Here is a 24,307-nt window from a genome sequence, read left to right on the forward strand (position 1 = left end):
ACTGCGACACTTACCCACTGAGCGACGCTCACGTGACATCGGAGAAGGGCGAGGACGACAACCACGGCCGTATCTGAAGCCGTCTGCCGAAGCTGATCGAGGGGAGGACGTCGACCTGGAGAGACGCGCCGAGAGTAATTTAATCCAGCGCGCATGCCCCGACTTCGGCTTCAACTGTTGACACGCCTCACAGTCAATGGTGCCGTGATCCTCCCCCAAACACCATATACAAATGAGGTGAGGGTCTGTCGCTGAGACGCCCACACGACGTGCACGTCTTGAAGCCCGAAGGCATTCGCGCACTGTTTCACCAAAAGAAGAGACAATGGGAAGAAAAAAGGGACCCAAACAGGCCCGTAGCAAGGACCAGATCCGCGTTGCAAGCGGAAAAGGAAAAAACTGACGTAGGCGTGCCGGGGTGGGTCTTATGTGACCTCGCCGACGTCACATACGTGAACGACGTCTGGGCGGAGTCGCGTCGTGTCGCACGGCCCGGCGCCCAGGGATGCTGTGGCAAAAAGTTTCCGGATCCAGTCTCTCGCCTGGGGATAATTCTACGCGAAGGAATCTGGGGCTAGTAGTCTCTATCAGATTTATACTTTACTCCATTCACAACTCTACCAATTGTGTACCCACTGCTTGAGTGAACTGATGTGGGGAACATAGGTGTGTGTCACTAATAGGGCAAAGGCATTGTTTGAGTGCCTTGCTGAGCCACAGGATCGGGAGTGTGATTGGAATAATTTTGTGTTTCAAGAAGATATGTTTGGAGTGGTTGCCATATGTCGCGCCAGCGTGAGGTAGGTGGTTGAAGTTGAACGTATATGTCACTACTGGTGCTCCAGAATATTAAGCCTGCAATTCAGCACTTTAGTGTTGGGGGATGTTTGCTGCACCAGTGTATAGCTATTTCCCTTTTTTCTAGCATCAAAGCTAATGCCACATATCTACGTCCTTCTTTTGGAGTATTGTGCACAAAACCCGAGTAGCCTCTTCCGTGGGTACTTAGTGGGTTACCTGGCTGTAGGACCTCAGATTCAATGTGGACAAGATTCTGAACCAGAAACCACTGAACTTCGACCGCCTGGACTTCGTTTGGGTCCGATTTAGTCTCCCTCTCAGTCTGAAGCATGGCCTGTGCCATGCACCATACAGGATCCGTGCAGGACCTATGGAGTATCAAGGACAACCGAAGATATATCTCTTGGTGTGAAGGAGTCACTCCCCTGCATTTGCAGGCACCGCAACACTGCTGTCCGGTCTGCTGACCCTGAGCTCTTATGGACTCCGAAGGCTTCAGCAACACAGGAGGTGGGTTTCTACGTCCCTTGAGGCCCAAGCTGCCCTCCCTCCAAGTTTGAGGTCAGAATCCCTCGTGGGGGCTGCAATACCCGAACCCCTGTGCAACGCGTACATTTTCAAGTGCATATGCTTGTTGGTGTTTCCCGTACAAGTGCATTGGGCTCCGAGTAGCCCCACACGGATTCATTTTTGGAATCCAGGGACCCCTACTTAGTTATTACTAAACACACGGGACAAAGTCCTAAGCAATTCCAATGAATTGAACCTCAAAATAATACACACACATACAGAGCAAGCTTTCAAACAAAGGCACAAATTATAAAATATTTTTATTTAATTTACAAATATATAACAAAAATCAGAGTTTTTATTTTGAGGTGGGACCCATTTCTAAATTCAATTAAGGTCACTCATCGTCCATGCTATGTTCTCCCTGATGCACTTGTGCTGCTCCTACAAATTAAGCTAAGGATACCAACTTATTTTTTAGTCTCCAGTTTCAAATTACTTCACATATATAGAACGTTTTAAAATCGAAAAGTTTACATTTGGATTTTTACTTATATACAGTTTATTATTCTGTTAATGCTATTTTGTTTAACACCTTTGCTGCGGTGCGGGCGTTCTATTGAGTGGGTGGGGCTCCGTCGGCCGTTGGCCGACAGCAGCACCCGTGAGGTAGTGCTGCACGGAACGGGTTAACCCCCTAAGTAAGCTTCGAAAACTCCACTGGGGTTCTGGACCACAGATTAAAATCACTGTTCTAGGATATTGGTAGTTTTCCTATTCTATCCAGATCCAGATGTGCAATATGACCTGTAATTTACAAAGCAAACACAAGGAGACGATGGACGGAGCGCTGAAACTTTTCAGACACTCACCCCCAGTCACAGATCTGGGTTGAATCCATCATCGTTCTTTAGCTCACTTTGCCACCCCAGCTTGGCAGTTCAGGCTGGACTATTCCCATGAAGCACAGGGTCAAGACTGATTTGCATATAGCTGGGTCTGATCTGAGGTGGTGCAGTGAGATAAAGAATGATGATGGATTCAACCCAGATCTGTGACTGGGGGTGAGTGTCTGAAAAGTTTCAGCGCTCTGTCCATCATATCCTTGTGTTTACTCTGTAATTTACAAAGCCATGCCCAATGTAACGTCTAAATTATCTCCTCTAACTCTAAACCTGTGAATGTCAGCATTCTGGAGTACTTATTTTACACCCTAGTTTATTTTAGGACCTTACCATTCTTCAAATCCATGTTCTGTCAATTAGGATACTACTACATTCATAACTGCATGTTTTCAAAATGTAAAATGTATTTGGATGCACACAAATAGCTTATGATGTGGATTCTATGTCTGTTTTGATATGGCTGTATGATATCTTTGGTTTACAGAAGTAATAGTTTACAATACATGTGCTATGCGGGTTATCTTTTCAGTAACATTTTCCACAAATTTAGGTGGCTGACTAGATGCAGTTCAATTGGCAAGGTGAAAGAAAGCAGGGGGTACTACTGTGAATGGATCCTGCCTTGGAGTTCTCCTGCTCTTGTTTTGAGGCTCCTTGGGTTGTGGAAGGCCCTCCATGAGTCTGCTAGTTCTTTGTTGCCGCTCATGTCTCAAAGCGCCCTCATTGATCGTGCTGGCAGTGAAGTGCCTTTCATTCATGTATGCTATAGTTTCATCTCGCTTACGGCTGACGTACCCTTTTAAAACTGTATTGTAAGGGTTGTCTTTAGAATCGGAGTCCAACGTTTTATACTTAAATTCCTTTCGTGTGATGACTGGTAACAAGAAGTTTCCTTTACGGTTCCTGGTCACATCACCTTCCGCATCACTTCTCCCCAAAGTAAGAGCAAGGAGCTGATCTGGAACTTGAACCATGTCGCAGCCTGTTAAAGCATCCACAAATTCGGGATACTTCTTCCGAACTTCAACCACATCTCTCAAAGACTGATCCCGCCTTTCTTCTAAATCTGTAATTATCCTTTCAGGATAGTTCTGCCCTAAATTCACACCTTGAAATGAAAAGAGAAAAAGTGTAATTAGTGATAGAATACATCTAGACCGACAATATCGGAGCAAATATAAGCTTAATTGGAATTTCTAGTCCTGTACCACCTTCCCCAAATGTGTTGCATGCAATCATGCCAGTTATCTTTTCTTGGATCTGAGCTTGTCTTGCTGTTTGTTAAAAAAGAAAATGTGGGTTTTGGTTGGTTTAGTTTTAGGTGGGCGCTGGATATCCAGTTCTGTAGGAGGGGAAGGCATGCCTTTAGTCATTTGATGCTGCTGACAAAACAGACTTATAGTGTTGGGCCTCATCAATACTGAAGGATCTGGATTCATTTATCTGTGAGCTAGACTCCAAGGGGCACCATGCAGAAGCTAAAAATGAATGGTGAAAAGGATGGATACTTGAAGCAACCGCATGTAACTGACAGTCTTGGAGACCTTGAAGTACCATCTAGTGGACCATATGTTGGGTGGAGAAGTGTGAAGTGAACAAATGGAGTGCCATAACTTCTAGATGTTTGCTATAGATTCATCTTCAATAGTGTTAAGAGAGGTTAAGTACTACAAACAGTCAGGATCAGCAATCAGCCAGATGAGAGGCTAGGATAGTACTCATCCTCATGTTGAGATGGGTGAATAAAATGTCAATGAATGTCATGATGTGCGCAGGCCCGACTATTGCAGCATCAGTAAATGCAATGTATTCGTATGCCACAGCCTATGCCCACATAACCGTGACAATGCCCGTCAATACAACGTCAATATATACCGAAACTTGTGCCCGCACACCAGCACCGACATCAGCAAGAATGATACTAATGTATGTCATAATCCATGCTTTTATGATAATATTGTTATTGCCAATAAGAACAATGTCAATGTACGTTCGGACCAAAGCAAACATAGCTTTGACAAAACCAGTAAGAACGATGTCAATGTGCAAGATGACATCTGTTTACTACTATTTAAAGTTTTTACAGGCAGGCTGTTTGTATCTGGGCTTACTGTATTGGCCTGTGCATTTATTGTATCTTGCATTTATAGGAAACTTTTGATGTCTCCTTTTACTACGCTCTTCTGACGAAGTATGCCTCTTTGCTATTAATTTTATTTTTAAAATCTGTTAGTTGTAGGAAGCATAATTTTTTTGGGGAGGTGTGGCCAGTGGATTTCTTTAAAAAAATGAAGTTTACTATAGAGCACCTGCCTCTTCCAATGCAGATGACTCCTTGCACCTATGTCTTTCCTTGCACATTCTTTTAATAAATCATAGGTTTTTGTGCATAACTGTCACTGCTCCAAGTTTACATGGTAGCAAACACTTTGCTTCTCAGGGAGTCCTATGATTCTAGATCTGTTGGTGCTGCTATGCTTATAATGAAGACTACTATATAACATCTTCAAATCGTGATGGCCAGCTAACCTGAGCTCTGGTGTCCATCATTCATCAGTGATGGCCATCTGATCTGCGAGTCTTTATTACACTGCATCTAGTTAGACTCACCCGTCAAGTCTAACATTAGAAGTTCATTTCCCTTCCTTCATTGTGGTACTGGGTGGCGTCACTGCGGTTGGTCTTTGAAAACTAGGCCTAACACAGCTGCTGTCTTTTCCTTAAATCGGGTTGGTTAAAGCTTGAAGCCTACTCACCATCCTGGGAATTTGAGGACTTCCATCTCCATTTCTAGAGGAAAAGATATCTTTCGGACATCTGCATTTATTAAAAGCGTGCGTGCTCCCTATTGGTGTTGTTTGTTGATGTGATTGTTTGTGTGCATTCCTCTTCTTCGATCTCCATCCACTTCTTTATCTATCTGTTTATTGTTTTTATTACTACAAGGGGTTTTCAACACACTACTGTTTTTTTTGTTGCGGAACATGGCCACCTACAAAATTCTCAATTTTCTTCAATCTGCTGATGAGACACTTACTTTTGTAAAGGTAGATGCGTTCTGCTGATTTCAAACTTCACCACCTTTTCCCTTTTTAGGCCAGGCAAGGTGTAATGCAAATTCTTCTTTCCCCTTTTTTAATTTGATTTCCTGGTTGGCTTTGTCAGCAATAGGAATTAGTGTCAAATTTTACAGCAAGATCTGTGCCAGTTTGTATCATGCGTTCTGCTGATTTCAAACTTCACCACCTTTTCCCTTTTTAGGCAATGCAAGGTGTAATGCTACGAAGCAAATTCTTCTTTCCCCTGTTTTAATTGGATTTTCTGGTTGGCTTTGTCAGCAGTAGGAATTAGTGTCACATTAGTGTGACAAAGAACAGAAACAGCCAGCTGCTAGTTCCCTAGAGACAACTATGTCCTCCCTGGGCTTTAGGCAGCTCGTAAATGCCCCTACACATATAAAAGGCCACACCTTAGATCTGATATGGACCACAGACTCCGGGGTGGCTTTAGCTGGAATCCTCCCCTGTATCTGGTCCGACCATTATCTGATCTACTGTGACATCCCTCTGGATACCTTACCCTCCCGTCCAACACCTAAACCCAGACTGACTCGCCAGTGGAAAAATGTGGACCAACATACATTAACCACGGCACTCAGGGGAATTATCCAGCCGACATCATCTAATAAAGATGTAGACCAAGAATGTAAGGACATGATGGACTACTTAGTAACAGCCATCGATCAGTTAGCACCCGAGAAACTCCAAACAAAAAGTAGTGGAATAAAGGGAGCCCCATGGTTTACACCCGCCTTGAGAGATCAAAGGAAGGCTCTGCGTAATATGGAGAGAAATTGGAGGAAAAATAAGGATATAGACTCCTGTGAACAATATAAGAAGGCGCTTCGCAGCTATAAAAAATCCACCCAGGAAACTAAAGCCTCATTCTATGAGATTCGTATAAATAGGGCGACCAATGTTCAAAAGGAAACGTTTAAAATCCTGAAGCAATTAACTAAAAAAGCTCAGGATATAAACAGCAGCATAAATTGTGATATTTTCCAGAAATATTTTCTGGATAAAGTAGACGCCATTATGCTCGAAATAAAAAATATGGGGCATGGCCCCGTCGAGCAACAGGCTATCTCATACCCTGCTGCCAGTTGCCTAGCATCATTTCCCCTTATGGACTCACTAACCCTCGAATCGCTGATGAGGAAGACAAAATCAGGTTCCCCAGCAGACCCCTGTCCTCCTAGCATTTTCTGCTTGGCACGACCTATGTTAGAGGACCATATCCTGGCCACACTGAACAAATCCTTGAGCACCGGCAGGCTTCCCACTAGCTTCAAAGAAGCTCGTGTAAGACCGTTGCTAAAGAAAGTGGGGGCAGATCCCAACGCCTTAAAAAACTATAGGCCCATATCCCAGCTGCCTTTCCTGTCCAAAGTCCTTGAGCAACATGTGCTTAAATCTCTGTCTAGCTTCCTGGAGTTTAACCATCTACTCCATGAGAGGCAGGCAGGCTTTCGCGCACATCACAGCACCGAGCTTGTCATGCTCTCGGTGCTGGACGAGCTCAGAAGGATGGCTGACAGTAAGAGACCGAGCGCCCTGATTTTGTTAGACCTATCAGCGGCGTTCGATACTGTCAGCCATACGCTTCTACTGGACAGGCTGGCTGGGGTTGGGATTCAGGGCTCAGGTCTTAGGTGGCTGGAATCTTTCTTATCTGGGAGAACCCAGAGAATCCAGATGGGAGATAGCTTATCAGGAGTGGGAGGTCTGACCTGTGGTGTCCCCCAGGGCTCAGCGCTATCCCCACTCCTGTTTAACCTATACCTGCAGCCTCTGATTAACACACTAGCGGAGATGGGCTGTCGGGTGTTCAACTATGCCGACGACACACAGCTACTGTTGGGCATAGATGACACCGTACAAGCCCAGTCACACGCCCAGGACATACTTAGATACACAGTTCACTGGATGGCTACTAACCAGCTAAAAATTAACCCGGAAAAAACAGAGGTGCTGATAGTACCATCCAAGTGCTCGTCCTGGAGTGACATGTTCTGGCCCCAGGAGTTGGGCCCAACTCCATAGCCAGCCACCACAGTCAAAAGTCTTGGCATTAAGTTGGACAGTGCTCTTTCAATGACCAACCAGGTTTCCACTGTAGTCGGTACCTGCACTGGCCTTTTAAGACAGCTGCGCAAACTAGTTCCTCTCCTCTCCGAGTCGATGCTTCGCACAGTGGTTTCTGCCACCATAGTGTCAAGACTCGACTATGGAAATGCGCTCTACTTGGGTCTGCCAAAGACGCTAATTAACAGACTCCAAGTAGTCCTAAACGATGCCGCCAGGCTCATTTTTAACCTCCCGAGGAGAGCGCATGCCTCCCCACTGTTAAAGAGTCTACACTGGCTGCCAATCGGGCAGAGGTCCACCTTTAAAAGCCTCTGTATAGCCCATAAAGCCATCTATGGGCAGGCCCCGGCCTACATCAAGGAACGGATTGAGGTATATAGACCGGAAAGAAGTCTTAGGTCTTCAGATGCCCAACTCCTTGTTTGCCCACGCTTCAAACTGGCTACAATGGGAGGGAGATCCTTTTTGGTTGTGCTACCGAACCTGTGGAACGCCCTGCCTGAGGCACTCCGAAAGGAGGGCAACTTACTCCGTTTCAGGAAAGTCCTGAAAACTAACCTTTTTAGAACAGCACACAACCTAGTGTAATCCTGTTCCTTCCACTACCCCTCTCGGGACTTTGGTTATTATGTCATGAGGTAAAAGCGCCCTGAGACCTGTAGGTGATTTGGCGCGATATAAACCCGCAATAACAAATAACAAATAACAAATTTTACAGCAATATCTGTGCCAGTTTATATCATGGCAGCTTATAAAAGTCTTGCTAGTAGTGAGCCCACTGATTTCTCACAGTAATTGCCTACACTGACTGAAGGCGGGCCAGGGCGTTCTGCACCAGATTTGTGGTATTGGCATTATTCTTCTCCAGGAACATACTGGAATCAAATAAAATGATTTCTATAAATTTTTCCAAAATATTTGCATCTGACATAGAAAGCTGTTCTTGCCATTCCAACGCATTTAGAAAGGGCTTCTGGTTATACAGATTCCCTTTCAGCATTTTGGTTTGCCCTGTTTCATAATCTCCTGCATCTCTTGGGAGTGGACACTCAAAGCCTGCTTATTCCATATAATGCTGCAATATAATAGAGCTTAGTCTTTCGAGATGTGAAAAGGAGAGCAATTTTCTAGTCACTAGAAATTGAGGTATCCCAGAAGTCAATGTAGGTCTATGATGGTCAGCTACAGCTGGAGATTTAGCTTATTTAATTAACATCATGAGTGGGTTTGCTTCCTGACAGATTTCACTGAGTGTCCCCATATAACAGGCCTCTATTAACCTAATTATGTGCAGTTGGAGGAGTGACTTAACATTGTACTGCACTGAATTTATTTCTCCTGGTCAACCGAGGAAGTAGGTGTCTGAGGAAGAGGACTTTTTCTATCCCTCTACAGTCTCTTCTCCTGTTACATTTAGATCGTCTATCCCGCACTTGGCATTCCCCTCACTGAGGTTTTCCTGCTGCAAGCATCCCAAACTTTTTAATAGGTAGTGCCAGTCATTAGTGGTCATTGGATCCGTCATCGCAAATTTAGGAGAGGAGGGTCTGACCTCCATGCTGTGATCAAACCTTTAGATCTGCAAATTTGCATGTGGAAAGTCTAGAAGTGTTTTAGCAGAACTTGAATGGACTATTGTGGTTTCTCCTATGGTTTACAAGTGGAAGTAATGGAGTGTTGTCTCTGAGGCAAGTCCTTACCCTGGGATTTGTAGGCTCCGGAGCCTTCCAAGCTTTTTCACCCAGTTTTCAATGTCTCTTCTCCCAAGCGAGTATCAGTAAAAAGGGCTAACTTTCACTGTCGTCCTGCATTCACCTCAAGTAATTCTTGTGGTTTTGTGGTAAAGGCTATGAGGGTTCCCTAGCTAGAGAGGCAGTGGGCTCAATTAGGTTGTTAAATTTAAGCAGATTAGACCCTTTCAACCTCCTTCCTTCATGGGCGTTGCTAGGCTCTAGACTTTCTACCCTCCATGACATCACTCACTTTGACTTGTGTTAGTGCGGTGAAGCTCCTTTTATTGCAGACCTAATGGTCTCCCCACAAATTTGTTACGCTCGCATGGGACTACCATTCCCTAAGGGGGTCTCAGGAGGTCCCCGGGAATTCAGCGGTACCGAATGGAAGTAGATCTGGAACTGTGTATATTTGTGACTAAGAAAAAGTGCCTTCAAAATGCTTGAAAATCAGGTAGTGTTAGAATGTGAATTGGGTGCAGAGATGTTAAAGCAGGAATGTGAAGGTTATACCATTCACCTTCTCTCCAAATTAACCCTTCTGGTAGCTAGAGTAGTACCTCTCAGTGAAAGTGTACAGATATAGGGTAGCAAAGGGTAGAGCTGGGCAGTTGCTGGTCAAAAGGTAGGTGGCCAACAGATGACTGGAAGTGCACATTGGCCCAAAGAAGCCATACAAAGCCCCAAACAGCCTTTCTGCCCCCACTAGATTCTCATGCGCTTGTCTCTAACTACAGTCTGAACTCAGGCACAACCTGCACAATTGGGATTTAGGACAGCAGAGGTGTTTCATGCAGCTGAAGGCACAGCGAGGCAGAAAGAACCAAGGGAAACTGGAGGAGTTAAATTCCCTGCCGCCTACCCACCAATTGAGAACACTGTACCAGATCGCTGGGCCCAAAAGGAGCACTACTTATGTTACATTCCCAATTCACACCAAACAATAATTTACAACATATCAGGCTATCAGACTGCAGTCACCCATGTGCCTCTGACCAGGGCTTAGCCTTAGTGAACATTGCAACTGCTAACTCACTTCTGGTGGGGGTTTCACTATGCTTGCACAGCCTGCAGCAGACACACTGGATCCATGCGTGTGCTCATGTGGGGCGGGACAAGCATACACGATCACCACAGGCGATTATTTAGCTTTCTGTATTTCAATGCTGCTCACTGCAGGTTCTATCTGCGTAGGGTGCACTTATTAGGTGTACACCCAGCTCAGACAATGCCAGTGTTCAATTTTATATAATTCAACCCATTGGAGTGTGATAAACTCCACTAACTATTGCAATTAGGCTGTCATTCATAACAAGGTTCAAAGGAGTCAACTGTGGTAAATCAGAGTTTGGCGAACTGTGCAACTGCCACAAAAGGAGGGTTGCACAATTCCAACAAACCTGTGGTTCTCCCACCCCATTTAGGGATGTGTAAAAACTGTTGAAATTTTGCAGGTGGAGCCTCAGTTAACAGATACCCTTTCCCGGGTGGTCCATCCACCAAAGGACCACCCTATCATAGTGGTGGTCACCCAATCCCGTTTAGGGTGGGATGAAGGTCACTTGTTTTCACTGCCCAGGACCTCCATGCGAGTTATGGTGGTCATTGGTACAGTAATTGCACAAAGGCTCTCACGCATAGGGTGAGAAAGTACTTTTCTGCGCAAGAGCATTGAATGTTGTGCCTACTTGGCAAAGTATTAGTGCTCTCAATGGAGTCACCTACATGTCCGCTCTCCTGAGAGCATAGAAATCCTTGTTAGGCAGGCGGGTTCTCTCTGAATCTGTAAGATAGTCCTCTACTTCCTTGGCAAGCCGACGACTAGACTTTTATTGAAGCTCTCTGCGTTCTAATGTGTACCTAGATTGCAGAAATCCCAGTCACAGAAATCTAATCCTCATGCACACAAATAATGCTGACTACCTTCGCTAAGCTTCAAAAGTGGCTCTGAGCTGGATATTAGATTTGTTTTTGTGACTGTCAGTCTGAAAAACTCATAAATTCATGGCTAGTTGTGTATATTCAATCAGTTTTATACATCACATATTCTACCATTCTCATTTATCAAGAAGAGGCCAGGAATCAGAGGAAGTACTATGTTGTCCTGAGCGCTTATGGAACATCATTATCTGTACCGGCTTAAATATTCAGCTCTGATAATTCACTTTAAGTGTTATAAACATTTAGAACTGGTGCATGTGAATAACCAATTTTAGAACACCTCTACATTTAGACATTCCCACCTGCTCTACGAAGCAGTGACGGAGGACAATTCCATGGCTGGTGCACATATTCATTTGCCAGTCCATTCAGCTCTGGGCACCACTTCCGAACATAGGTGCCATAGGGGTCACAGGTCAGCGCAGCATCAACAGGATGCATTACAAAGTTCCAGTGATCAAGTCCAGACATTCCACCATTTTGCCACATCATAGCATTGATAGCCACATCTGCATCCACTAGAGTATCCTGGAAATAATAAACAAAGCTAAAATTACATGTCAATCAGCAGAATTATATAACAGTGCCAATTACCACTGAACGAGTCTGCAATTTCAAAACAATAATGCATGTTTTTTCAGCCCTTGCATTTCACTGTAAAATAGTCACATGATTAGCATTCACGCAGTATTATGCCAACACACTATATATATCGGGGTTAGTGTGGGGCATGCCCTTTGAGCAAGAATTCTATTCAAATGTTTCTATTTGAAAAGAGAACATATTGTTAGAGCAGTAACAAATCAGAAAGCACAATCTGAGAGGATTATGGTGCAATACATACAAATGTCTTTAGAAAATAGACTGATGGGAGGCAGTTGCTGGTCGCACTAAAGATGGCCGGCTCTTAAAATGAGCTTAGCTGGTATTTCTCCAGTGGCCTCTGTCGACTATCTAGCGATCATTGCTCTCCTGGAGCAAAAATGAAGCTATACGAAGTTAATGGGATATGAGATGCCGCACTTCTCTGTTGTGAGGTTCCCAGACAACACTGGACAGCCAGGAAGACACCACCCTTCCCCCATTCCTGACACCGCAACATACCCAAGAAACATACATTGGTCTGCGGCCAATCGTACAGTCCCATGTCAGCACTTTCACCAATACATGTGAAGTCAATGATGGGGGCAGTGCGAGTCCAATGTTCGGGGACCCTTGAACAAGTAAAGAAAGCCTTTCGCAGGACAAAATTCAAATTCAAAACCAAGGTTTATTCAAAATTAAGAATCATTACAGAAGGTAATAAGTAGTTCGGTTCAAAGCAGCACCAATGATCTCTAAAAATAAAGCCAATTTCGAGAGGTGATAACATAAAGGAATTAATATAACCCAAAATACAGTTTAGCAAGGAACTATCATAAATCTACTCAGTTCGCAAGTCAAGGGTGAGACTAAATATAAATCAGAGAACATACCAACATACAGATTGCTCAGTATGAAAGGAAGGAAAAGTCGAAGCATAAATCAAACATACAGACCATGGTAGAGTCTGTCTACATGGAAGCGAGCAAAAAGTAATGAGAAACGAACGAGGAAACTGGGCAGTTTGGGAAGCAAGAAAAGTCTGACACCCATCCCAAAAAGGGCACATTTTGTAGTTTCAAACAAGTGAAAAGACACCCACTTGACATGGCATGAAGTGGGATAATAGGGTTGTAGTAACAAAGATACATGGCATCAACCAATCAATATTGTAGAAACTGTGCAACATAAAGCAAGATCATCATTAATATTCATTAGACACACTTTACTTTGCAAACAAGGGAAATGGCAGTGCAATATTTAAACAAACCAAAGAAAAACCCATTTAGAAATAAAAGAAGTATGGTTGCGGCCTAAGCAACAGCAGGCCTTGAAAATAATTTTACTTTTACCTCACATTTCCCAGTACATGGCTTTCTTCTAGACAGACACATATAAATACATTTTATTCAGAAAACATCATAAAATGAACCCAAATGAAAAACACAGAAGTTGAATTTTAGTTTATTTCCTATCAGTTAATTAAAACTATTTAATTTAAAACACTCTATAATATAAGAAGACATACAAAATACATAAAACACATGTGCGCCTCTGTTCAGAGTTTAGAATGTAAAAATTGCTTAAGATCGTGAGGGATGACAGCGGCTACCTGTCGGCTTACTGAAAATTGATGCCCAGTATTGTCCATATTGTCCACACAGACGTATGGTACAACTTTTCAAATCAAGTGTAGGGCTAATCCTGACATGCATACAAAACACTAATCTAAGCGCAAAACGTATTGTTAAATGACTGTTTATGTTAAATACATTTAACCTCTGCCGGGAAAGACTTCTCTATATGCACTTCTGATGGAGAGGCTAAAACATCCATTTGCTTGTGAATTGGGGTTTACTAATGCTTGTTAGTACATCCATAGTCACAAATCAGCATCAGTATGATGGAAGTTACAACAACTTCTCTAATGAATAGCCAATCAGCATGATTAATATGTTTCATAATTCTGGTCGCCAATTGAGGAGGATCTCCTTGCAGACAGAATATGATGGCTTGTATGCATGTGTGTATGCTGTGTTGGTTAAAGATGTTTTGTGACCACAGTGCGCGGTCGTTGAATAAGGCAGACAATGTAGGCGAAGGATCTCTTTTGGTTGTGACAAAGCCAGCATTCTTGCTTGATTGGTTTACGTCCAATTTTGGCAGAAATTCAAAGGTAGAAAAGAGTGGCGTTTTTGGATCCCTTTACAGAGTACTGCAGGCTTATCAGGGTCCTGCAAATCCACATACAGGTGGATTCTGACTGGATTGGGAATGCGGGAATTGGAATACTCACCGGGAATCCTCAATCAAGTATATGTTTTCCAAGCTTGAAGGTGGATACAATTGTTATCCGGAGGGTTGCATAACGAAGTTCTTCTTGTACTGGCACAACAACACTAAAAGGTCCATACATGGGATCTTGATTAGCTCACAAATGTTTTGAATGTTTGGAAATCAACTTAGCCTTGCAAAGTCCAGGAGGACGAAACACGTGTCGTCTGCGTCTATGTTTGACAATGATGTACTGGGATCTAATCCTGAATTAAAAGAGAACTGTGTACTGTTCGTGCTTGGACTGGAATTACCCATTAAGAACTAGGAACTAGAGAAGGAAAAGATTAAGGAATGAAAACTGGATTGTGTGAACTTCGGTACCATGTTTGTGGTTTGACATTACTCTGCACTGCCCTTTAGTGCAGTTTATTTGGACCGGAGGTGGCTGGGTGCTAGCACCACTTAACCACTTCCGTAAAAAAAAAAACCTTTAAAAAACGGACATTGTATGTTACTAGTAATATTGTGTTGGATATTTACTGCCGTAAACAGAAGATAGATTTGCAGACATCAGGCATAGCCACCATGTGTTCGGTCTTAACCATTGTATGTTCTGTGTACCATTAAAGCAGTCACAAGCCACCTCCAATCTCCCGGGGCACACTATCCTTGCTCCTCTTGTCCTAGTTTGAGGTGTCCCCAGTGTAATTCATTCAAAAGAAGTGAAATAGGCATAATTAGTTTTTTTTAGCTGGTCAAACAGGGCCATTGGCATTTGTAACTTTAGACATGCCATCTTTAACATTTGTGGATTTTGTTGCAATAGAAGATTAAGTGGGGCAACTTTCAGATGATCTTGAGGAGAATGGTTGGATAACACTTCTGTTGTCGATCAACTGTGATGCCCCACGCATCAAAACTCTTATTTTGATAGCATTATGTAAGAGATCTCTTCTGTAGTCAAGAGGACTACTGTGGATTCTTTTTGTTCAGAGCCCTGAGGAGGGTGGACTTGGATTACTAAGCAGCCCCTATCTAGAATATTATCCTCCTGTCCTCTGGATTTGTATTTAGGATAAAAAACAGTTAACACGTTTCTTCTATATCCAGCACAGAGGTTTTTTTGAATGTTCAAGACAGCAATTAGCTTGTGGGTTACTGTTTCTCATTTGAAGTTCGATGCCTGTGTACACACAGTAGTCTTTTTACCTTGGAGCAACAGTGTTGTTACTTGTGAAGTATTATTTTGAGTTGACGTGTCCCTGACAATCAGTAAGGTAAGCTGAAACCTTTTATCAGCATTTTTTTGGGCAGGGAACGTATTCTGCCCAAAGTTCTTTGGCGGTGTGGGGCGTTGAATCAATGCATTCTTAGTTTGTGTCGTAGCTCTGTTCAGACTGGGCATCTGCGTGTAACTGCTACAGGAAAGCGCATCCCACAGTTCTTTGTTAGATCTAATACGAGGTGTATTTTTCTCCAATTTTGTAGATAAATCACAGTCTCTTTTGATGCAATTTTGCCACTGAATTAAATATGGGAAAACTAATTAGCTAAAACATTTTTTCATTCTATTTTTGTTTTTTTATACATTTTGTTTCCTGATTTTCTTTCTTTAACCTTTGAACATTTTGGTTAAATTGAATTAATTAATTTGAGATGTTTGTGATGGTCGTGCTGCTTGGTTCTTGGTCAATATGTATTTCTGTTTCAGTGGTGGTCAAACCTGTGTTGCTGTCCTTCATGCTAATTTCCTAGAAGATATGGGAGCTGGATGCATTTTAGCCTTATGTACAATTCTTCTGATGGCAGACTGATGTTTTTATGTATTTAATTCAGTAAGTATTGATTGTATTAGTTGTAAATCTGATGTACTACATCGCACTCAGTTGGAAGAGCCAGATTTATTTACATCTGTTAATTGGTTAATTTAATTTTTTATACCTACTGTACCGGTGAGCTTAGAATCCTGGGAGAATGACTACTTTATCCAGTATTTGCCTACGCAAACATTCATGACTAGGAGTTGCTGCTTCTTTAGGTGCTTCAGAAAGAAGTTGTTGGATAAGTGCATTTACACGCCCAAACCAGGAATCAAATGCTGTAAATCAAATTTGTTTGATTGACAATCCAAAGCTTTGGCAGTAGAATCTAAAGTGGTGTACAGGTGTTTCCTATGTGCCTTTAGTTGTTGCCAATATTACATTTCTCTATTCTTACCTCGTAGGGTGTTAGTATTCGATCGTTTAAGAGGCACACCTTGAGTCAAGTCTGGAGTAGCCTGTTGAGAAAGGTCTATTTGTGCAGAGCACAGTGACAAATTGTCGGGCCTCCGCTGGATGCAGCAGTGGTATCCAAAGATGGCAGTAGTGGTGTCTGCACGCAAGGGGGTGGAGCTCACAGCAGTCAGGTCTCAATTCTCAACTCCATTATGCAGACTCTCCTTCAATCTGCTACTGAGCACTGCACTAGGCCGCCTCTTTAATAAGTCCTACCTCAGCTAAACAGAGAAGTGAGGCATGCAAGTAGTAAACCTATTCATGCAATTTTAAAACCACTATTTCTTCAGCAACTTTAAAATGGATGTCAGTGCAAGCATACTCTGGCCCAGTAAATTAAATCTGCAGCCTAGGTATGCTAATTTAAAGACATAAATAAACATTATTTTCTACTTCATTAAAATCTTTGCTCAGCTCCACCCTCTGAGGGTTTTTGAAATCACCACAAACTATACTACTCTGATCTACAACAATTCGTCCATCATTTTTGGTTTCTTGAACTTTGTCTTCTCTGAAACCTTCATTTCATCACAACCTCGCACTTTGATGTCATCAAATGCAATATCTTCTCTCTTTCATTTTCTGGTTGTTGTCTTCTCTCCACAATCACATTTAAATTCTTCGTTAAAAAGAGAGCCTTCAAAAACATTATTCTGTTGTGTGACATTTTTGTTATTTGTTATCATGCCCAACCAGATAGTACGGACTCACAAGTACACTGATCAATAATAATACGAAATTAATAAAACTTAATCTTTAAAGACAAGCAAAGTTTTTTTTTGTGATTAGCCATCTTCTTTCTATAAAGACTTACAAAAACTAAATCTCTAAACAAGGTGCAAAAGTTAAAAAAGAAACACCCAAAATGGTACCGTTTCAAAAATAATTTGATGCAATTAAGACTGTCATCAAATATAGTTATGCTATGAAAAATCAAATACAAAAATATATCAAAATAAAAATTCTTTTCAAATACTTAAAAAAATCAGTTCCATTGCTAGATATGGAAATTATTGAATGTTGATCACCTTCATTCTCAGCTCATGTTCATTCTTTGAGGTTGCGTCCAACAGAAATCGATAATCTCTCAGATCAACATCTCTTTCTTATGGTTTAATATTTGCCAAAAATGCCCTTTCAGGGACTTCATGCTTTATGTTTGACACTCTTAATCTTTATTATCTCCTGGCTTCAGGCTTTTCAGAAGCCCTTTCATTCAGATCTGTTGCTGTTACAGCTGATATTTCTTTATATTTCTTCAAACTGGCAAATTTTTGCAATATTCTTCTTCTCACACCTTCAGAAAACTGGGAGCCTTAATTATAATCAACTCCTAAATGATTTATCCATGCAAGTGCACAAGCTGTTCCATGTGACTGGATCGACACAGCCGGTGGCTGGCTTGGGTTGCAGTGCAGGGAACCTTTGCAGCTAGCAACTTTCCTTGAAGCGCTACTCACACAATAAAGTTTTAGCTGTGTCCGCTGCATCGCTCACTTAAATACTACTTCCCCGCTACTTAAATTGTATAAAGCTGATCCTTCAGTTCCCACACTACACAAGCGTAGGATTCAGTTTTAGTGCCCAACCTTACAATGTACACTGAATACATTAGCGCCTAAACCGAGTCAGAGATTCAAAAGGGAAGTCAATAAAAACAAACATTTGCAATGCAATCGGTCTCGCCTTTGCGACCTTATATGTATTTAGCTATGCAGCACATTAGCCTGGGTGCTGAAACATTTACTGTTCTTTAACATGGAGGGAAAGTAAGCACCAAACTGAGTGACACGCCAGGTATGGGAACACATGGAGAGAAATATTGCCTTTCAGCAGGAAATGGTATCGTCCAAAGCTCTGTTTTTATTATAAAAGCAGGGCCTTCGGTGGTCATATCACTGAAAATACACGATTTGAAAAAAGGAAAATGCTACTTACCAGTATGCATCTGTTCTTGGCATGTAGGGCTGCTGACATTCATATCTTAGCATAGATCGCCGCCTAGTGTTGGGTCCGGATGATTGCACCTTGTTGTCCTGGAAGAGTCTTCGAAGTATCACGAGATAGGTGACTCCTCCCCTGGACTACAGTGCGCATGGGCATCTTCTCCATCCTTAGATTGTTTTTCGCCATTGTGGCAAAGATGGAGTATAGTAAAGTAAGAGATGGCCATGCCAAAGAGAATCCTGCAGCTGCGACAGGCACCGGGGAGGAGGGTGGGCGATATGAATGTCAGCAGCCCTATATGCCAAGAACAGATGCATACTGGTAAGTAGCATTTTCCGTTCGAGGCATGTGGGCTGCTAAATTCATATCTTAGCATAGACTGTATAGCAGTATCTCCTCTAGCGGTGGTGTACCAGCTGCAGCAGTCTGAAAAAGAGTTTTAAGAACAGCCTGGCCTACAGCAGCTTGCTGCTTTGTTTGCATGTCTACTCAATAGTGCTTAGTGAAAGTGTGTATGGAAGACCATGTAGCTGCCCTACATATGTCTTCAAGAGGAATATTCCCTAGGAAAGCCATGGATGCCCCCAGTGTGCTTTTGGGGGAACTGTCAGAGTGCGTTTAGCTTTTTGATAGCATATTTGTATGCATTTAACTATCCACCTGGCTATTCCTGATTTTGAGATGGGATTACCTTTATGTTGTGAGGAAAAAGCAACAAACAGTTGCTTTGTTTTCCTAAATGATTTAGTCCTGTCAACATAATATAGCAGAGCTCTCCTTACATCTAGGTTGTGTAGGGCTCTTTCAGCCACTGACTGTGGAAGAAAACTGACAATTCTATGGATTGATTGATATGGAAAGTTGATATGACTTTTGGCATAAACTTAGGGTTAGTCCGAAGTACTACCTTATTTGCATGTATTTGCATGAAAGGTTCTTGAATGGTTAGTGCCTGTAGCTCACTCACTCGCCTGAGGGAGGTAATGGCAATCAAGAATGCCACCTTCCATGTTAGAAATTGTAATTCACATGAATGGAGTGGTTCAAAAGGAGGTCCCATAAGTCTAGTAAGTACTATATTTAAGTTCCAGACTGGTGAAGGTGGGTGCTTTGGAGGGATTATCCTTTTAAGACCATCCATAAAAGCTTTGATTGGGGGTACTCTAAACAGGGACAGGTGTTGTCTGTTCTGGAGATATGCTGCTATAGCAGCAAGATGTAGCCTTATGGAAGAGTATGCTAGATTGCATCTTTGAAGATGCAAGAGGTAACAGATAATGTTTTGGATGGAAGCATCTAATGGATTGATTTAGTTATTATTGCAATAAATGACAAATCTTTTCCATTTAGCTGCATAGCATGCTCTAGTAGTTGGCCGTCTTGCCTCCTTGATAATGTTCATGCAATCAGGAGGCAAGTTAAGGTATCCGAACTCCAAGACTTCAGGAGCCAGATCGCTAGGTCTAATCTGATTGGGATCTGGGTGCCTGATTTCTCCATGGTTCTGAGTTAAAAGATGGGGCGAGGGGCGCAGTCTTTGGTGGGGAACTACTGAAAGTTCTAGGAACCTTGTGTACCATGGCTGTCTTGCCCATGTGGGAGCAACCAAGATCATTGTGAGTGACTGCTGGCGTAGTTTGCGTGCCACCAGCGGAATCAGTGGGGCTGGTGGAAAAGCGTACGCATATCTGCCTGACCAGTTCATCCATATCGCATTGCCCTGTGACAACGGATGTGGGAACCTGGCGGCAAAGTACTGGCATTTTGAGTTTTTGTTTGTGGCAAACAGATCTATCTCTGGATGCCCCCATTCTTGGATGAATGGTTGGAGAACTTGAGGGTGAATCTCCCATTTGTGTAGCTGTTGGCTGTGTCTGCTTAACAGATCTGCTATTTGATTGTCTTTCCCTGGCAGGTGTTCTGCCAGGAGAAAAATGTTTTTCGGAATTGCCCACCTCCATATGCTCTGTGCTAGGTGAGACAGCTGTGGAGAGTGTGTCCCTCCTTGTTTCTGGATGTAATACATGGCAGTCATGTTGTCCGTCCGGATCAACACAGCCTTGTTGTTCAAGTATTTCTGGAATGCTTTTAGTGCCAGAAATATTGCTAGCAACTCTAAGTGGTTGATATGCAGTGTCTTTTGTTTGATTGTCCAGAGCCCTTGGACTGTGTAATGAAGTAAGTGGGCTCCCCAACCTGTCAGTGATGCGTCCGCTGTTAGTACTACTTGTGGAACCGGCTCTTGGAACAGTCGCCCCTTGGAAAGGTTTTGTGGGTTCCACCACTGCAGAGAGTTGTAAGCGCGACTGTCTACCAGCACTAGGTCTTTTAGTTGTCCATGAGCTTGGTTCCACTGCTGTGCTAGGCATTCTTGCAATGGACGCATTTGAAGTCGGGAATGAGGGACAATGAATATGCAGGAGGCCATCATGCCCATGAGCTGCATGAACACTCGAGCTGACAAAGAGTGTTGTAGCTGAAACTTTTGAATGAGAGTCTGCATGTTGGCTATCCTGGCTGGATTTGGATATGCCTTTGCTACTGAGGTATGTATTGTAGCCCCCAGATATTGCTGTATGTGGGAGGGCTGTAGATGTGATTTTGGGTAATTTATGGAAAAACCCAAACTGTTCAGCAGCTGGAGTGTCTGAGACGTATGGCTTGCACACTGCGCATACGAGGTGGCCTTTATGAGCCAATCGTCGAGGTATGGAAACACGTGGATGTGTTGCCTTCTGAGGTGTGCTGCTACTACCGCTAGACATTTTGTGAAAACTCTTGGGGCTGTAGTCACCCCGAAGGGGATAACTTTGAATTGATAATGTTGACCTTCTATTGTGAACCGGAGGTATTTCCTGTGAGCTGGATGTATAGGTATTTGAAAATATGCATCTTTGAGGTCTAAAGTAGCAAGGAAGTCACCTTGCTGGAGTAACGGGAGTACCTGTTGTAGAGTAATCATATGGAAATTCTCTGAGAGTATGTATTGATTTAGTGGTCTGAGGTCTAGTATGGATCTGAGGGATCCATCCTTTTTGGGAAGTATAGAGAGTATATTTGGTGTTGAAAAGGGACTGGTTCAATTGCTCCCTTTTGTAGCATGGACGCGACCTCTTGTTGTAACAATGTGATGTGTTCTTTGGACATAGGACAGTGTTTGGGTGGTATGTTGGGAGGAGTAGAAGTGAGTTCCAGGCAATAACCATACTGGATGATTTGTGTCGCCCACCTGTCTGTGGTAATGGAGTTCCAGACTGGTAGGAATTGTTTGATTCTGCTTCCGACTGGTGTTGGATGGTCTGGAGGGAGTGTGATCAAGTCACTGTTTGGCAGCAGTGGAGGCTCTGGTGTTATTGCCACCACGTCCTCTGCCCTTGTTATTGTTGCCCCTATAGCCTCCTCTGTTGGAGCCTTTATTAAAGGAACTTTGGGTGTTGCTTTTGTATGTAGAGGAAGTTTGTGATATGTTGCCTCTTGCGGAGCCTCTGTAGGAGGAGCGACGAAAGGAACCTCTATATTGTTGAAACTGAAGTGCGCCCATAGACTTAGCAGTTTCGGTATCTTTTTTCATTTTGTCTAAGATAGTATCTACTGCAGGGCCAAACAGGAAGTCTTGGTTAACTGGTTGGTTGAGGATGGTGGATTGCACCTCGTTTTTAAAACCATAGATGCGTAGCCGCGCGTGTCTGCATAGTAATACGCTAGTATTAATGGACCTGGCTGATGTGTCAGCTGCGTCAAGCGCACATTTAATGGAAGCATTAGTTATAAATTTGCCTTCCTGTATGTGGTCGTTAGCCTGAGCTTTAAAAGGTTCTGGCAGGTGTTGCAGTAAACCCTCAAGTTGATCGTAATGTGCTCTATCATAGCGTGCAAGTAGAGCTTGTGTGTTCGCAATCCTCCATGAATTAGCAGCCTGTGAGGCTGCTCTTTTTCCTGAGGCTTCTAATATCTTAGACTCTTTGTCAGGAGGGGGATCATCTCCTGTTGTTTGTGAGTTAGCTCTCTTTCGAGCGTTTGCTACTACTAAAGGCTAAAGGCAACTGGGATTTAATATAAGTAGGGTCTGTAGGGGCCGTCTTATATTTCTTCTCAATCCTGGGATTGAGTACATGTGCTCTGGCTGGATCTTTGAATATGTCTGGCGCGTGTTTTAGTACACCTTTTAACATAGGAAGTGTCCTGACATTTTTCTCGGAAGTAGGAAAAGTGTCAAATAGAAACTCTTCTTCTATTGGGTCAGTGTGCATGTCGACATTGTGGTATTTTGCTGCCCTATCCAGCAGTTGGTTAAAAAACAATGGTTTCGTCAGTAGGCGACGGCTTTGTAGGGTATGGGGAGGTGTCTGGGATGGTTTGTGGGTCATATGGATCATTCTGGTCATCCCATGTGTCATCCTGTGCATGAGGATCCTCTGATTCATTAAAATTATTCTGAGGATCTTCCACCATGTTATCCCCATCATTATAATCTGAATGTGTAGGAGAGTAGGGCACAAAAGGCATATTAGGAAAGAAAGGAGGAGGAATAAAAGGCCTTGAGGGAGATGTCCCGAAGTCTTTTTTCTTTGAAGGAACGGGGGAAGGAGTGTCCGTGTCCAATGGTCTCTTTTACCGGTGATAAACTGTAACGTGTCCTGTTTCAGGGTCTATAAACAGTTTAGGTTGTTCCTCAGGTACTGGATCAGGATGGAAGAGTTCTTCCTCAACTGTCCATGGCTTTGGCGACGATATTTTTGGCTTAGTGACTTGTTTGTGACCTTTTGGCTCGAGGGCCTTTGGTTGTGGAGCTTTTTTCGGCTCGGCTGTTGCTTTCAGGTCGGTAACCTTTTTCGGTTCGACGTCCATTGTTGGTTTAACAGTCTTTTTTGGTTCGGCGACCTTGTTTGGGTCGACGACCTGTTTTGGATCGACCGGAGCTTTTGATTCAATACGTTTTTTATGCTCAACTGCTTTTTTCGGCTGAATGTTTTTGGTCGAGTCAATGGGTTTTTTCGGCTCGACGGGCTTTGTAGTGTGATCCTGTTTTTGTTGATCGACACTCTTTTTTAGGATCGACGGCCTTCTTTGGGTCGGGTGTTCTTTTTGGATCGACAACCCGTTTTGGTTCGAGGCTCTTCTTTGGCTCGATAGCTTTTGACTCGATAACCTTTTTGGGTTGGGCGACCTTCTTTGGTTCGACCCCATTCTTCGGTTCGACGACCTTACGTTCGACAGCCTTCCTCGGTTCGATGACCTTTAGTTCGACGACCTTCTTCGGATCGACGACCTTCGGTTCGACAACCCTCTTGGGGTCGACAACCTTCTTGGGGAGAATGGTACTCGGTCCTGGGCTATCAGAAGGCCTGGTTTTTGGCTTCGGAGCCGAGCCGGAAGGTGGGGCTGCTGAAGGAGCTTGTCGATCTCAGCTAAGGCCTTTAGGCGATGCTTCGACCGGAGCCTTATCTTTTGGGATACGCGGTGTTGGGGGCTGGGTACTCACTTTTTGCCCCGGCGTGATCTGGTCATCGGAGTCCGACTGGTCCTCAACGGTGACGATTTCTAGATCCGAGTCCGCCGCTTCTGGGAGGTTGTGTTCATCATCGTAGATGTTCTCCGGTTCCGGTGCCGGCCGCTGCATCTCTTGCCTAGCGGCCCGTCGATTCCGGATGGTCTTCTTCGAACGGAATTGGGCACACGCTGGGCAATTTTCTTCGTTGTGCTCCGGTGATAAGCACTTGTTGCATACTGTATGTTTGTCAGTTAGCGGGAATTTGGAGTGGCATTGTGGGCAACTTTTGAACGGGTTCCTTTCCATCGACATCAGGCTCACGTGGCGTTGAAAGGCCCAACGGCCCGTGTCGACGACCGGATCGAGATGGAAAGTTTGGTCGAGTCTTGAAGTACCGAACGAGAACAATACAGTCGAAGTAGAAGGCCTTTTGGCCTTATAAAGTAGTTTAGTTTCGGTTCCGAAGTTAAAGTAGAGGAATAACATCTGAACCCAATGGCAGAAAAAAACAATCTAAGGATGGAGAAGATGCCCATGCGCACTGTAGTCCAGGGGAGGAGTCACTTCATTCACTCGTGATACTTCGAAGACTCTTCCAGGACAACAAGGTGCAATCATCCAGACCCAACACTAGGCGGAGATCTATGCTAAGATATGAATTCAGCAGCCCACATGCCTCGAACATATTAATTACTAC

General features: G+C 43.4%; 1 protein-coding gene across 1 annotated transcript in view; it reads right to left on the minus strand.

Moving 5' to 3' along the window:
- Window positions 1-1,614: 1,614 nt before the first annotated feature.
- LOC144797812 (deoxyribodipyrimidine photo-lyase-like) overlaps window positions 1,615-24,307 on the minus strand; it is a 147,449-nt gene continuing 124,756 nt past the window's right edge. The window contains exons 7-8 of the mRNA XM_078668601.1: window positions 11,340-11,565; window positions 1,615-3,324 (exon numbers count right to left, since the gene is read on the minus strand). Of these exons, the coding sequence (XP_078524727.1) occupies window positions 2,786-3,324; window positions 11,340-11,565 (765 nt within the window). The 3' untranslated portion in view covers window positions 1,615-2,785. The remainder of the gene's footprint in view (window positions 3,325-11,339; window positions 11,566-24,307) is intronic.

Source organism: Lissotriton helveticus, chromosome 12 (assembly GCF_964261635.1).
Source record: "Lissotriton helveticus chromosome 12, aLisHel1.1, whole genome shotgun sequence".
Lineage (NCBI taxonomy): Eukaryota > Metazoa > Chordata > Amphibia > Caudata > Salamandridae > Lissotriton > Lissotriton helveticus.